At 31.5% G+C, this 15442-nt stretch overlaps 1 protein-coding gene across 2 annotated transcripts; it reads right to left on the reverse strand.

The window, feature by feature from the left end:
• Positions 1-305: 305 nt before the first annotated feature.
• LOC149476448 (neural/ectodermal development factor IMP-L2-like) lies at positions 306-15203 on the reverse strand. 2 transcript variants are annotated; one of them, XM_089711808.1, is made up of 7 exons: positions 15126-15203; positions 6435-6585; positions 4041-4210; positions 2922-3087; positions 2454-2632; positions 1566-1694; positions 306-901 (listed from the first exon to the last, which is right to left on the reverse strand). In XM_089711808.1, the coding sequence occupies exons 2-6, from the start codon at positions 6553-6555 to the stop codon at positions 1566-1568; spliced, it is 765 nt and encodes a 254-aa protein (XP_089567934.1). In that variant the 5' UTR covers positions 6556-6585; positions 15126-15203; the 3' UTR covers positions 306-901. The 2 variants fall into 2 exon arrangements, with proteins under 2 accessions (XP_089567934.1, XP_089567932.1); XM_089711806.1 differs by lacking the exon at positions 15126-15203 and adding an exon at positions 10143-10211.
• Positions 15204-15442: the final 239 nt, after the last annotated feature.

A 15442-nucleotide genomic window follows, 5' to 3' on the forward strand; every position in this document is an offset into this window, starting at 1 on the left:
TTGTTACTTTACGCAAAAAGCAGATCAGATTTGGATATAATTTGGCACTAAGGTTAGTAATTATATATGTATATATTACCAGCTGTGCCCAGTAGTAGGTAGTTAGATAAACACAAAGTTTTTATTTTAGTAAGATTTTACCAGGAAAATAAGGTTTGTTCAAACACAGGAAATTCATATAGGTATTATAATGTCACGAGAAACATCTCGAAACAATGTTAATCATTAGATAAGAAAACAAACTTATAGTCAATAAAACATTTATTATGTCAAATCACAGAGATTTCAAACATAAATCTATCTAATCTCTAAACATTATCTTATAAATAATAAAACACAAAAATGCAGTAAAACATAATACGCTTATCATACAATGAAACAATAAATAACTATAAAATAATTATAAATGCACATTTTTCTATCTTAACGGTATTTCATAGACTATAATTCATTTGACATTTATTTTGGCGGGAACAATAACATGGCAAGAAATGTCATTTTGGTTTTTTAATCTATATTTTAAACGTCAAAGGCTAAAACGATAGTGCGATAGACCAATAGTAATAATTGATCTGTAATAATACATTTTTCATAATATTTGGCTAGAAGGACGAAATAGAGTCGTTTAAACTTTAAAACATATATTATGTATAGGCTAGCCATGTTTTATGAGCGCAGAAACCATTCATAGGAATAAGAACATTGTGCTTGTTTCTATAAATAATAACCTAAATACTGTACAAAAATACTTAAAAAATGTCTACTTAAAACAGTAAAACGGATAAAACGATTAAGTACACAAATAAATCACATAAAGGTACACTTAGCTAATAATAAGTTATTAGGTAGGAACAATAATGTCGGCGGGTAACTTGGTGTAGAGCGGTCAGTCGATTGATATCTGAAAAAGAAAATAATATAAATCACTATATCTCTACATAGTATAAAACAAAGTCGCTTTCTCTGTCCCTATGTCCCCCTGTGTCTTAAAAGCTACATATCAACGTATAACATCATATCTTTAAAGCTAGATATTCAACGAATTATGATGCCTTTTTTAATAGATAGAGTGATTCAAGAGGAAGGTTTTAGTATCTTAATTTTCAGGTCAGGTTAGGTTTAGACAAAGCGGGCGAAGCCAGCGGAAAGCTAGCTCATTATAAAACCTAAAAAATCCCTCATTGGCTCTTGCTGTTTGAAAAAAATACAAAAGATCTTTAAAAATACAAAGATTTGAACAACAAAAGTAAATCTTAGGTTCTGTAGTTCAAGAGATAAGCTACCTACACTACATTCTTACAATGATTACTACTTTACGTTATTACTACAAAATATATCTATCTATATATTATATAAAACTCAAAGGTGACTGATATAGTGATCTATCAACGCACAGCCCAAACCACTGAACGTATCGGGCTGAAATTTGGCATGCAGGTAGATGTTAGGATGTAGGCATCCGCTAAGAAAGGATTTCCCGAAATTCTTGCGGGAACGGGGAAAAACGGGGATGCACGTACAAAGTCGTGGGCGGAAGCTAGTTTAAAAATAATATCAATCCTTACCTAATTCCGGAAAGGATACAAGAACGTTGTACTGCTATCCTCCCCGTACAGATTTTTCACAGTGCAAGTGTAGTCGCCCATGTCTTCGAATACCAGACCAGTTATACGTAAATCTCCTGATGGTAGTGTCTGTAAAAGAAAATAAAAAACATGGTTACAGAAAGAAATAATATTAAAATTTAATTAATAAGTTAAAATTTATATATAAATTAATTTGTACATTAAATGCATTATACATGATATACAGGGTGTCCCACTATTGGTATACTAAGCGCGAAGAGGCTTGTAGTTTTGCATGCACTGATCACGTAAAAAATACTTAAACAACAAAATTACGTCAAAAATTGTTTGCTAATTTTTTCCTGAAAATCCATGTTCTCTAGCTTCGCGCAGCCGGCAAATACCGCTTCGCTAATGTGAGCATTTTGTCTATGAAAACAAAATCTTAAACGATAGCTCACGTGCTGGTGGCAAAGTTGGGCGGGTTGCTTATTAGGGGTGTACACAAAGAGTTTTAAGAATTCATATACTTATTTGAAAAAAAATGCGTCTGGAATTTTATAAGTATTTTTTACGAGCTCAGCGTATGCAAAACTTTAACCTCCTTTGAGCTTAGTATACCAACAGTGGGACACCCTGTATAATTAAATTATGGTAAGTATGAATGTTATGAATAATTACAGTTGCAAAATAACAATAATAGATCAATTTAAACACTTTGACAGTTCAAAAATAGTTTGAAGTAAAAAAAAATGATTATTCCAATACAAACTTGATGAATGTTAATTTCAAACTACAGTCGAACGGATATGAGAGTCGTTATAATATGTATTACGCTCTTATTTAGATGATACACAAATAAATAGATTAAAAATCTTGGAAATTCACCTTAAACCGTTGATTATCATACACAGGGTTGCCATTATTATCAATCCAGTATAACTTCGAATCAGTAGCGCTATACGTCCTGCAGGGCAAGGTCACGCTGCTGCCCATCACCTGAAGAACATCACCATACGAAGCTGTGATCACCGGTTCTGCTGGTAGACTTAGGACATCATCTTGTACTGTAAAATAAATAATTTTGTTACGCCTGGTGGAAATTTTTAGCAATGATTCTTTAAGCAAAATGTGCTTGGTAAATTTTAATAGTGGGTTTTCTGTTCTACATACATAATATATTGAACACAATTGAATTGTGTTAAAAATGTGGATTTTAATAAAATAGATTGTCCACAGTTTGCTTCTAAATATGACATCTTATATAATAAAAAAAACTATGTCATCAAGAAATATTCACTTTAAAACCAAAATATAACACTGATTCTATCGTTTATTCATAATAGGTAACTATACCTTCTTCAGTATAAACAGTGCTAGAAGCAGTCTTCTCAATGACACCAGAATTGGCAACACAAGTGAAAACGTCTCCATTCGCTGCTGACGGTACCACCAACTTGCTCATAATACGGGCAATACTTGAGGGATGTACGGAAAATACTTCATTGGAATCCTCTTCAAACTGTAAGAATAAAAATAATAATTTATTTATCAGAAAATAACATTTCTACAAATAAAATATTACTTAATGTATCGAGATATACGCGGAATATATTGAAATTGAAATGAGTGATATAGAACGTTTGTTAAGATAAATACATAGTGTAGAGTTGAATATTTTCACAAATATTTAGCGTATGTTTTCCATTAACAATTAAATTGCATACAAATAAATTTTCTATTTAGATGGAAAAAAATCATACTTTTAGTTATAAGTGCATTCATTTGGAATTAATTTCAAATCCAATGGGATTATCGATATTTTAAGAACATTTGGGAACAAAGCAAAAATCACTTCAGAAATTTTCAATTGATATAGGTTTATAAATTTTAGTCATATAAATAAATCTCTGAATATTATGCATGTGAATTAAACAAATAAATCAAAACTTTTATCAAAAATAAACCTTGAATAAGATTAATATCTCATATATCATTCGTAAATGAATAATGAATTGAAACTATATAATTAAACTGACGACGCTGGTGGGAAGAACATTTATTATACTTTGTTATGCATCATTTGAACACTTAAAAGTAATAAATATTACACTAACTCATTTTTTTGTGCTGGAGGCGTTGAGAACGTGGGAACATGATGTTGAATTTAATTTGCTACGCCTGATCAAAAGTAGCCTCAAAAAAGCGCGTTCACTCAGATTTGCTTTTATTTTTTATCAGGCGAAGTGAAATTCTAATAGATTTTTTTTGTTATTATGTTATATCAATAGTAATCATTTATTCGAATATGTAAACAACACAATCTATGTAAGCTTAGATTATGAGTTATGACTCACTGTAGAAAAATAAACATAAGTTTTTTGTATATTTATAATTTACTTGTTGATCTATACTAATCTATTGGTATAAAAATTCCTAACCTTAAAACCAAAATAAAAATTAATGAACACTTACATCAGAAACAGGCACACCATTCTTCAACCACGATATAGATGGCGCTGGCTTGCCGTACGCAACACATGGCAATACCAATGGTGTTCCCGACACTTGCTTGACCGTGGCTGGAGGAGGCTCAGATATGGTCAGATATTCGCGGAGTAGGCGGCGACGGGGGGCAGGCAGACCTGGAATGAAAAAAAAATTTAAATTTACTCGTTAATTGCTAAAAATGTATTGATGATAATATATAACCTGTCAGAAACCGAAGTAATTTGTCTTTGATATGAATAGATAATAATTGGTACACATGGATTCGATGAATGATCATAAAATTAAACCACTTAGAGTGGTTACACAATCAATAACAGTTTAATTAATTATGTAGGTACTAATGTGTGACATGATCTTCGTGTCGAATATGAAATTTCTTTTTCATTGCCGAAAACAACAGAGTTTCTCAATTGAGAGCTGTATGTAGGTATTAATTATTTCGTATTGTTTCTGAATCCATCCTTCGTTGGTGAAGGAAATAAAGTTTATTCAAACCCTGACACACACAAAGAATTAAACACATAGTTTACTGTTGTGTAAGAATGAATGTTTAAATTGCAAGGCGACCATACATGCTACCCTAAAGATGCGGTTTGCCTACTGTATAAACCCGCGCAGCACAGCTAGTCCAAATACAATTCCTAAGTGTATAATACTAGGTATATAAGAAATATACATAATGTGAACATCTGGCGAATATATTTGCGAATCCGTCTGTGGCTATTAGAAAGTAAAATTGGCTAAACTACACTACACCCAAATTTTACATGACCTTTTTGATTAATGCTTTTTTTGGGATTCTGTATGTTTTATAGCTCAGAATATATTCAAATAATACATAAATATTTTTTTTACAACAAAAAATAAATATTTTTTTACAACAAAAAATAAATAAATAAGTTACCAAGGGCAGTGATAATTGACCTACTTTACCCGGTGTATCTTGTTAAAATCGCTAAACAATGATAAATTTTTTTGGGATATGAAAAATGGTCGTACAAAGGAAAAACTATACAGGGGGACACCTGTATAGTATGTACCTATTTTTTTTGAAAATTGCTATGACTTAAATTTCGGGAAAAATACTTATACAGGATGTCCCACTGTTGGTATACTAAGCTCAAAGGAGGTTATAGTTTTGCATACGCCGAGTACGTAAAAAATACTTATAAAATTCCAGACGCAGTTTTTTCTCAAATAGATGAATTAAGCAACTCGCCCAGCTTTGCTACCAGCACGCTACTAGCTTCGCGTAGCCGGCATATACCGCTTCTCTAATATGAGCATTTTATCTATGAAAACATAATCTTAAACGATAGCTCACGTGCTGGTGGCAAAGTTGGGCGGCTCGCTTGTTATGGGTGTACACATAGAGTTTTAAGAATTCATCTATTTGAAAAAAAAATGCGTCTGGAATTTTTTAATTATTTTTTACGTACTCAGCGTATGCAAAACTATAACCTCCTTTGAGCTTAGTATACCAACAGTGGGACACCCTGTATATTGAGTAACTAACTTCAGTAAGTTGAACTTGCTATAAATTATAGAGATAATATTGGTAAAATAATGTGTGCAATGTCACGGTGAAAAGCTTTTTTAAGAGTTATTAAATATACGTCTATTCGTTTTTATAAACTATAATCTACTTTCATACCAAAATTGAGAAAATCGTTACAACTTACAGTAGACTTTTTACGCAAAATAAACTTTCAATTGAAGCATGAAGAATTGCCTGTAAAATCGTAATGTAAAAGACTTTATTCGTCTAATACTTTACACAGGGGTGTTGTGGGAACAACCATCCTAGTGTGGGGACTAGTAAGTGCCCGTTATTATAATATATGCAATTTTTACTCTATTCAAAACTGATTGTACACAGTGTTATGAAACAAATAAACGATTTTTATTTTATTTTATGTAAGTAAGCTTTATTCAGCCCGTTTTTATAAAGAGCGGAAATCATGCAAGTCAAAACGCACATTTTCCGACCGTACGAAGTAACCCATATACATTAATTCATTTATTTCTTTTAAACTGCTTCATTTATATTGAATGAATGAACTATGAGGACGTTTTGAGGAAAATACCGTGATTTATTAGTATACTTAGAGCCGATTTTTCAATGCTTGGATAAAACTTATCCGTCCCATAAAGTATTACACGATAATATTAAAATGTCACGTAAACTGTCAAATACGGGCAATTAGAATACGTTTTTAAAATGGTAGTTATATACATTATTCGACGAATAAGTTTTATCCAAGCATATTATAAGTAACTAGCGGGATATTATAAACGCTATTAAGTATTATAAAAGAGCATATTCCATTACATTTTACATATTATTTACATACTCACTATTTGGTTCTAAATTATTAGAAACGATGATCTTAGGATGATCTATAGCAGCGTCCGCTTCGAAGGAGCAGTGGAGCGACACTAGCGCCGCGGCGACGAGTAGCGAGACTAAATTCAACATCTTCTTTCCGATACTAGATGGCGCACTATTCTGAAATGAAAAACGTTGTTAAAACTAAGTAGGTAATTAAAGAAAAGTTTTGGAAATATTTTATTATTCTCTAAGTCATGTTTGGGCTTTAGATATGTTTTATTTATTGCTATTTAAATGACATTTAAAAGGACGATGTACCTATTAAAAAGACAACAGTACATAACATATAGGTTATTATAATAATTAAAGTATGTAGTTACAATACATTTTCGTGTTTTTACACGCTTTATATTAGCTTCACCTGTATGTTTGTAACCGACTGTATGTTTGTAACCGACTGTATGTTTGTAACCGACTTCTTTGGGCGCGATTTTGACCCACTTTAAACGGCCAGATTTCGTTCAAACTTTGTAGATTTATTGAGGACCGATGACAATACAATAATTTGATAAAATTTTCTATTTTTTAGTTCGGTTTTCTATGAAAAGCGTGTTTTTTAGTTTTTTTAAACTACATATTATTTTTCATTGCCCTTAGTTTCGTTAGAAAAAGTCACTAATAAGGTTATTCAATTAAAAAAAACCTCGTTCTATTCTTGTTACCTTAATATTGTAAAATCATTATATTTTATAATATAATTATAGTAGGTATATAAATTTGAGACTTAATAATTGGTTCAAAGTTTCGCATCACAAGTAATTATACACATTCGTTTTTATTAGGGCAATTTTTGACATAAAATAAATTGAGTTAGTTATACAATTTGGAACTCGAGAACGGCTGTATCAATTTTTATGATGTTACCCTGTAGGATAATTATACGAAAACAACAATTTGGCGATAAAATTTTATGTGATAATCACAAAGTATTTGTATGTTTGAAAAATTTATGGCCAAACTCAAAAAAATGTTAATCGATTTTGTTACATAAGCTCTATTTTTTTAATTTTATGCTGGGAGAGCAGCTCTTCTTGCTAAAATAATGATAAAAAGCCAGATTTATTAATAAGTGCAGTAAAAGCTTTGTACGCCCACTCTTTTTTTTTTTAATTTCGCGGACGATGGATGAATGGATTTCATGCATGTAAAAGATAATTATTTCAGGTAAGTAAAAAATTTTAGAGGTTTGTAATGTTTAGATATACAATTTATTTCACACTAGCTGCGCTTTGCGGTTTCACTCGCATTGCTCCGGTCCTGATGGTCTTATATCTTCTTATATATAAAAATGAATCGCAAAATGTGTTGGTTAGCGCATAACTTGAGAACGGCTGAACCGATTTCGATAATTCTTTTTTTATTATATTCCTTGAAGTACGAGGATGGTTTTTATGTAGAGAAAACGTAAATATGTACCACGGGCGAAGCCGGGGCGGACCGCTAGTATCTTATATATACCTATAGCCTATAATAGCATTCCTCGATAATTAATGGGCTATCTAACACCGAAATAATTTTTCAAATCAGACCAGTAGTTCCTGAGATTAGCGCGTTCAAACAAACTCTTCAGCTTTATAATATTGGTATAGATTAGTTTAAATATAGACAATAGGGAAAGTTAAATGTATAAACATTGTTTTAATATAAGTAAAAAATAAATAAGAAAGTTTATAAAAATGCCCGATTTAATGAAAACAACATAGTAATATGTGAGATATAGAGTATTTGAAGATATGGATAAAAGTATCTACTTTGATTAAAATTATAAAAAAGATCTATAGAAATAGGTCAATCTTAAGCCAATATACAAAAAATATGTATATTTAAAAGTTAAGTAAATACGTCAACAAAATATACAAATCTAATTATCCCAATTTTAAAGGAGAAAGCTCACAATTAGGAATACTGAAAGTCTTTGGTAACCTAAGAGCTAATCTGGACTACCTATAATCTATCTCTGTGCCAAATTTCATACATATCCGATCAGCTGTTTTTGCGTGATAGAAACATACATCCATCCTCACAAACTTTCGCATTTATAATATTAGTAGGATTAAAAACAAGATTAACAGAAATAAGGATATACTCTGAAATACTTTCTAAGCTCATATAGAGTTAGGACGGCTAATTAACATAGAAATTGTTGTTATAAACACACGATTGATAAATAATATTTTTTACCCACACCCTATGACCCTATGATTATGGCCATATCCTACTAATATTATACGAATTTTATAAAATATTTCTAATCTTATCCTATCATATCCTATCCTACAAATTCCTACTTAATATTATAAATGCGAAAGTTTGTGAGGATGGATGTATGTGTATGTTTGTTACTCTTCCACGCAAATACTACTGAACCAATTACAACGAAATTTAGCACACATATAGAGGGTAACTTGGATTAACACATTGGATAGATTTTATCCTGGAAATCTCACGGGAACGGGAACTATGAAAGAAAAAAAAAAAAAGAAAGAAATAATTTTTCTTGTAAAACGCGGGCGGAGCCGCGGGCGGAGAGCTAGTATTGAGATGTATGCATACTCTTTCATGAAAAAACTACGGAGCGGATTTTGATGAAACTTTATAGTATTATAGGTATTACATAAACTATAGAAATAGGTAGGTACTTGATTTTGCCCGCGGGTTTGTCCGCAGGTGAAACCGCGCGTCACAGCTAGTAATCGTATAAAAATTCTATCAATTAGTAAAATCGCATGGGTCTAATCATTATTATTTTTTCTTTTATATAAGCGGAAGCAACAGAGCAGACGCGTCACCGTCATTATATTTTCTTATTTACTTAAAGAAAGTGAAAATTACAGGAAAAAATAAAAACTTAAAGCCCTTTTCATATAACATGATAATTTTTTATTTATTTATATTTTCTATCAGACAATAAAACTTATTGTAATTCAATTTAGTTATAATCTGAATTAACATAATATTATAAATTTTATTCCAGATAATTGCAGATAAAACCGGGGCGTTTGGTATGTTTTATTTACAAAAAAAAATACGTTTATATGATAAAATGATATTAAAAAATGAAAGATCAATAAGATTAAGGAAAATTGTGTGAAAATTTAATTGAAAATTATCGAATTAGCAAAAATATGATTAAAAATGTATTAATTAAAGGTGCAAGCTTACAATGCTGATATTTTGATACTGTTTTACGGAAAAGCTCATGTTTAATCTGTCACATGGGAAATTGGTAAATGCATGCAAGTTATATTAGTTTTTTTTTCACAAACAAAAAGTGCAGAGTAAAATTAGATAGATTCTTATTTTTAGATTGAGCTTAGATTAAATAAAATAATAATTGTTTTAATATAACTTCTATTAATTAAAATTTGTTACTTAAATTAACTTTAATGATTAAAGTTAGATAAGCCATAACTTGCATAAAAACAAGCTTTTAAACTTACATGTACAAGATAAAATTAAACAAGTAATATTTAAAAAGACTGAGTCACATATAAATCCACATAAAAAGTTATATTCTCTAAAAAAATCCAACACATTAAGCATTGAAAACACACAATAATAAAACGCGGTAAAAATAAAATTCGCAGAACACAAAATATCAAACCACGTAGGTTAATTTCCTAAAATATAAAGATAACAATGAATAAAGTGAATGAATTTCTATTCGATCTTACCTTATGACACAACACTAGCTGTTATCTCAATAATGGTTCTAAACGGAATACGAAGAGATGACAGATTTTACCCTATATATACTGCAACCGAGCTGGGCCACACGGGGTGATTTTTCGTTTGGGAATTTTTTTAGTGAAACTTCTTAGGGTGCACTCACACACATCAGTCACCGTCAAGTCACCGATGACTGATCGGTGACGGTTTGTGTACGTATCCACAAACACCAGTCACCGTCATGTTGTCCGTCAGTCACGTCGCCGGTTTGACTGAATCATTGAACACATACATCAGGTTAGTCAGTGATTAGACGTGTGTCACGCTAGAGAACATGTAGCAATTGACGGTAGCACGACGCTGACTGAACTGAGACGTGACGGCACCGGGTGAGTGGGGATAAAAGTATGGTACATGTATGGAAAGATTATTTGACGTGCCTGACCGGGGACGTCACTGATAGATTTCGTGCCGGCGACTGTCGTGTGGGAACAGAGTCATACTAGAACTATTGATACATATTTTTTTTTAATCCTGTCCGGTGACGTGCCGTGACGGTGACTGATGTGTGTGAGTGCACCCTTAAGCGTAAGTAATCAAGGTCGCGTCATGGCAATACCGTCACGTCATGGATAATGATGATTTTGGTATCTTTGAATCTTGCCACGGATCCACTTCTGACACGTGTGCTCGGCACACACGCTTTTTTATATGCTGTGGTTGTACTCAAATTCAAACATATTATATTGAATTCGTTTTTAGATCGCAGATATAGAAATAAATTTACTGCCGGTGTATGAGTTGTAGAGTTGATTTATTAAAGAAAAATAATAAAAATTGTTATAATTATGTAACTTTGTGTGTTTTGCTGTGTCGTTCGGTTTTGTTATTTTTTAACTGTCATAATTTCATTATTATTATTACATTTATGAAAATAATTGTTTTAATTTTAGATTCAAGTAATTGTACTTAATTATTTTTATATCTAGATAAAAATGTATAATTTCAAAATGAATCGTAATATTTAAATTATAGACTCGACCAAATGGACAGATAAAAAATGAATCACTTTTTATTTCTGATACATAGCTTGATAAAATGATAAAGATGTGAACATTTCATCGCTTTAAGAAATAAAGACTTAAAAACCCTCAACACTATAAAAATATTTTAAAACTTAAGAAATACATAGTTTGCAGTAAATATATTTAGTTTTCATGTATAAGTAAATTATTAAACGGTAGGTACTATGAGAATACTTATGTTAGACTATCAATGCCCTTCATATATTTTTGTTAGTGATGCAACGAATATGAATACGAATATTCGTATTCGCCGAATACTAGACATTTACCGAATATTCGTATTCGGCAAATATACGAATATTTAAAAACGAATATTTTTGTACGCAACTCAATTTAATACAGATTTAAAAATCGCGCGTTAAAATATGACGTGTGCAGAGACCGCTGATCCACTGGCCTTTTGGCGAGATGTCCATTTTCAAAGTCAGAAAAAACTCGCCCAAAAATATTTTTCACTGAAGCCATGTACAGTCGCTTCGGAAAGACTTTTTTCAACGGCTGGAAACATCTATACTGAAAAAAAATCGCCTAAAACCAGAAAATCTACGAATTTTATGTTTTTTAAATAAAAAATTTGCTTATTGTAAATTTTAATCATTCATTAAATAAATAAGTCTTTTATTACCAAGGCGAGATATTCGCATTCGTATTCGTATTCGCCAAATAGTAGGTTTGATATTCGTATTCGTATTCGTATTCGTATTCGTAAAAGTAGTATTCGTTGCATCACTAATTTTTGTCTAATGTCACCTGAGAAATTCAATTTGCAAACCCTTTTTGCTTGTGCAGTAGTTTTGTGTAAATCTATACTAATATTATAAAGCTGAAGAGTTTGTTTGTTTGTTTGAACGCGCTAATCTCATTCTTGAGAACTTTTCAATTCGGACCAGTAGTTCTCTACTGGTCCGAATTGAAAAGTTCTTTCGGTTTTGGGTAGCCCATTTATCGAGGAAGGCTATAGGTATATCATCAAAAACCGCGAAAACCGCGGAGCGCAGCTATATAATTATGTCTGCACGTCTTCAAAAATGTCTCGGTCTGGCAGGACACAGAAGGCTGATCACCAACTTGTTCCTAAAGAAAATCGATCAGGGTTAACAGATGTATAATGCATATGCCCCTTACCCCACTTGGGGACACAGGACTTACGTCTTCAAAACTTTGATTTATATTAATTATCAAATTGTAACTTGTTATTTAATAAATGCGTGAGCTTCCATGATATTATATGATGAGCTTGGCAAAATATATAACAATATTGTATCTATTTGTAGTTTTAATTTCATGAAAAACTAATAAAGTGTTTGTTTTACATGTTATTATGTTTTATCGATTACAATATAATATCTCTATCAATGCCTATGTAAATTACATGTAACAACCAATAAATATCTAAAATATTAAAAATCACATATTGGAATGTTTAAGGAAAAAAATGAATTTAACTCTATTAATATCGGGAATTGCCTAGCTACACATATGCTAGAGTTTCATCATCTTTAATTAAGTGGAATGGTGATTCATTGGATTAGCGTTCGCGGCACCTGATTTTAATATTTGTTATGACTAGCTTTTACTATCCTAATCTAGTTGTAAATTATATGGCATTTATATTTGTATTATTTATCCATACTTAGTATTATAAATGCAAAAGTAACTCTGTCTGTCTGTCTGTTACTCAATCACGCCTAAACTACTGAACAAATTTTCATGAAATTTGGTATTAGGATATTTTGATACCCGAGAAAGGACATAGGCTACTTTTTATCCTGGGAAAATGACGCAATCCCGGAAATCCCACGGGAACGGGAACTATGCGGGTTTTTCCTTGACTGCGCGGGCGAAGCCGCGGGCGGAAACCTAGTTTATTTATATAGTAAATTTATGCAGTATTAAAATACAAAAAAAATATTATAAAATAGATATTATAGTGATTTATCTATACTAATATTATAAAGCTGAAGATTTTGATTGTTCGTTTGTTTGAACGCGCTAATCTCAGACACTATTGATCCTATATTTGAAGAATTCTTTCGGTGTGATAGTCCATTTATCTAGAAAGGCTATAGGCTGAATATCATCGGGTAAAACCGCGGGGCACAGCTACTTTCTGCATATAATTCTAAAATTTATCTGCGTGTTTATAGATTTTTAATTTATTATATAAATATTTTATTAAATCTATGCATATAAATATCATTATCTAAGAGCTTTCCAATAAAGAATATTATCATAACATAATATATTTTGTCTATAAATAAGTGGCCATGACACATAGATAAGTGAAATATCAATAAAAATAAATCTCCCAAATAATTTATATGTTTATAATTAAATAACAGAATGGTATTTATTTATATATTTAAAGCATATACAAGACTAGCTGCTCGTTTTCACCCCCTCCTGTTGGTCGTAGCGTGATGATATATAGCCTATAACCTTCCTCGATAAATGGGCTATCTAACACCGAAAGAATTTTTCAAATCGGACCAATAGTTTCCGAGATTAGCGCGTTCAAACAAACAAACAAACTCTTCAGCTTTATAATATTAGTATAGATTAAAAGAAAGCGTGAGTGTGTTTTTGTTTTTGTCTGGTGTGACACCGGCATGCAATAGATAAGAAACAGACCAAACTGTAACATAATAAACGTGACTTAAATAGGAAGATATTAAAAACTATTTGCTTTTTGTTGTAAACAACAACAAGCAAGGATAAAATGCTTTGATTTGATGGTTCTCAAATATTTATTACTAATTGAATTTTTTTTGTGTTCAATCTCAAGATAATTATTCAAATTATTCGAAAAAATATTTGTCCTACAAAATCTATGGTTTGATCAAAGAGTCCCAATGTGTATCGATAACGAGGTCATCATAAATGATTACTAACCAGCTGATTTTTTTTGTTTTCACTTAGTTAATATTTATATGATTCAACAGACATGTTGTCCTACAAATTGCGTAATATATATTTGAGAACCATCAAATCAAAACATTTTACCCTTGTTACCTCTGTAAGCTACGACAATCGAGAGTTTCGTACAGGAAATTATTGGGCGTCTCATCAAAATAAAGCTACTCACGAAAAATTAGCTTGATTGTAATCACTTGCAAAAATGGGCGAAGGATCCTGAACTATTATAGAGATAGCGTATATATGCAAATGTAGAGTTTTCAATGAAATGTATAATATTAATTAATTCATCTATTCATTAATCACTCATCATTTATATATTGAATCGTTATATTATATAGCACTAGGTTTCCGCCCGCGGCTTCGCCCGCGCTGTCAAAGAAAAACCCGCATAGTTCCCGTTCCCGTTGGATTTCCGGGATTGCGTCATTTTCCCGGGATAAAAAGTAGCCTATGTCCTTTCTCGGGTATCAAAATATCTCCATACTATCATGAAAATAATTGCTTAATTAGTTTAGGCGTGATTGAGTAACTGACAGACAGACAGAGTCACTTTCGCATTTATAATATTACTATGGATTGAGCTAACACGTAACACTTTTATTAAAAAAAATATTAAATATGTATCTAAAATTTACGAAGTTTTGCGTTTACAAAATATATGTATTTATCATCAAAATATTCTGAAGTATAGCTGCGCTTCGCGGTTTCACCCGCATGGCTCCGCTCCTGTTGGTCTTAGCGTAATGATATATAGCCTATAGATATTCTATTAGTCCATGCCTATAGCTTTCCTCGATAAATGGGCTATATAACACCGAAATAATTTTGCAAATCACACCAGTAGTTCCTGAGATTAGCGCGTTCAAACAAACAAAGTCTTCAGCTTTATAATATTATTAGTAAATTAGTAATTAGTATTAGTATAGATTTCAATGCTATATTGTTACAAATAAACTTAGATACAATACTCAAATATGTAATTACCCAATACAAAGTTCGCTAATTGCACTCTCAATTGGCCGCGCGCGCGCACGTCACGAACCACGACTGCTTCCGCTGAATCATACTTATGAATGACATCGTAGTAATCAGATTTTTTATACACGATCAGTAACACGTGGTCTGATTAGTGAAGAATCTAGCGCGATAGAGTTTCTTTGAAATTACGTCGCAGTTTGGTAATAGTGTAGTACTTTAAAGTGCTCATTCAAATTCAAATCATTTATTGCATACCAATACAGTATTGCAGTGGTCATATTATATTTAAATTACATAATATTATCACTTTTTGTGAGTTTTGA

The sequence above is a fragment of the Colias philodice genome, chromosome 27 (assembly GCF_061535455.1).
Source record: "Colias philodice isolate Cphi_HAF_F1 chromosome 27, ilColPhil1 Martin Lab GWU primary, whole genome shotgun sequence".
NCBI classification, from domain to species: domain Eukaryota; kingdom Metazoa; phylum Arthropoda; class Insecta; order Lepidoptera; family Pieridae; genus Colias; species Colias philodice.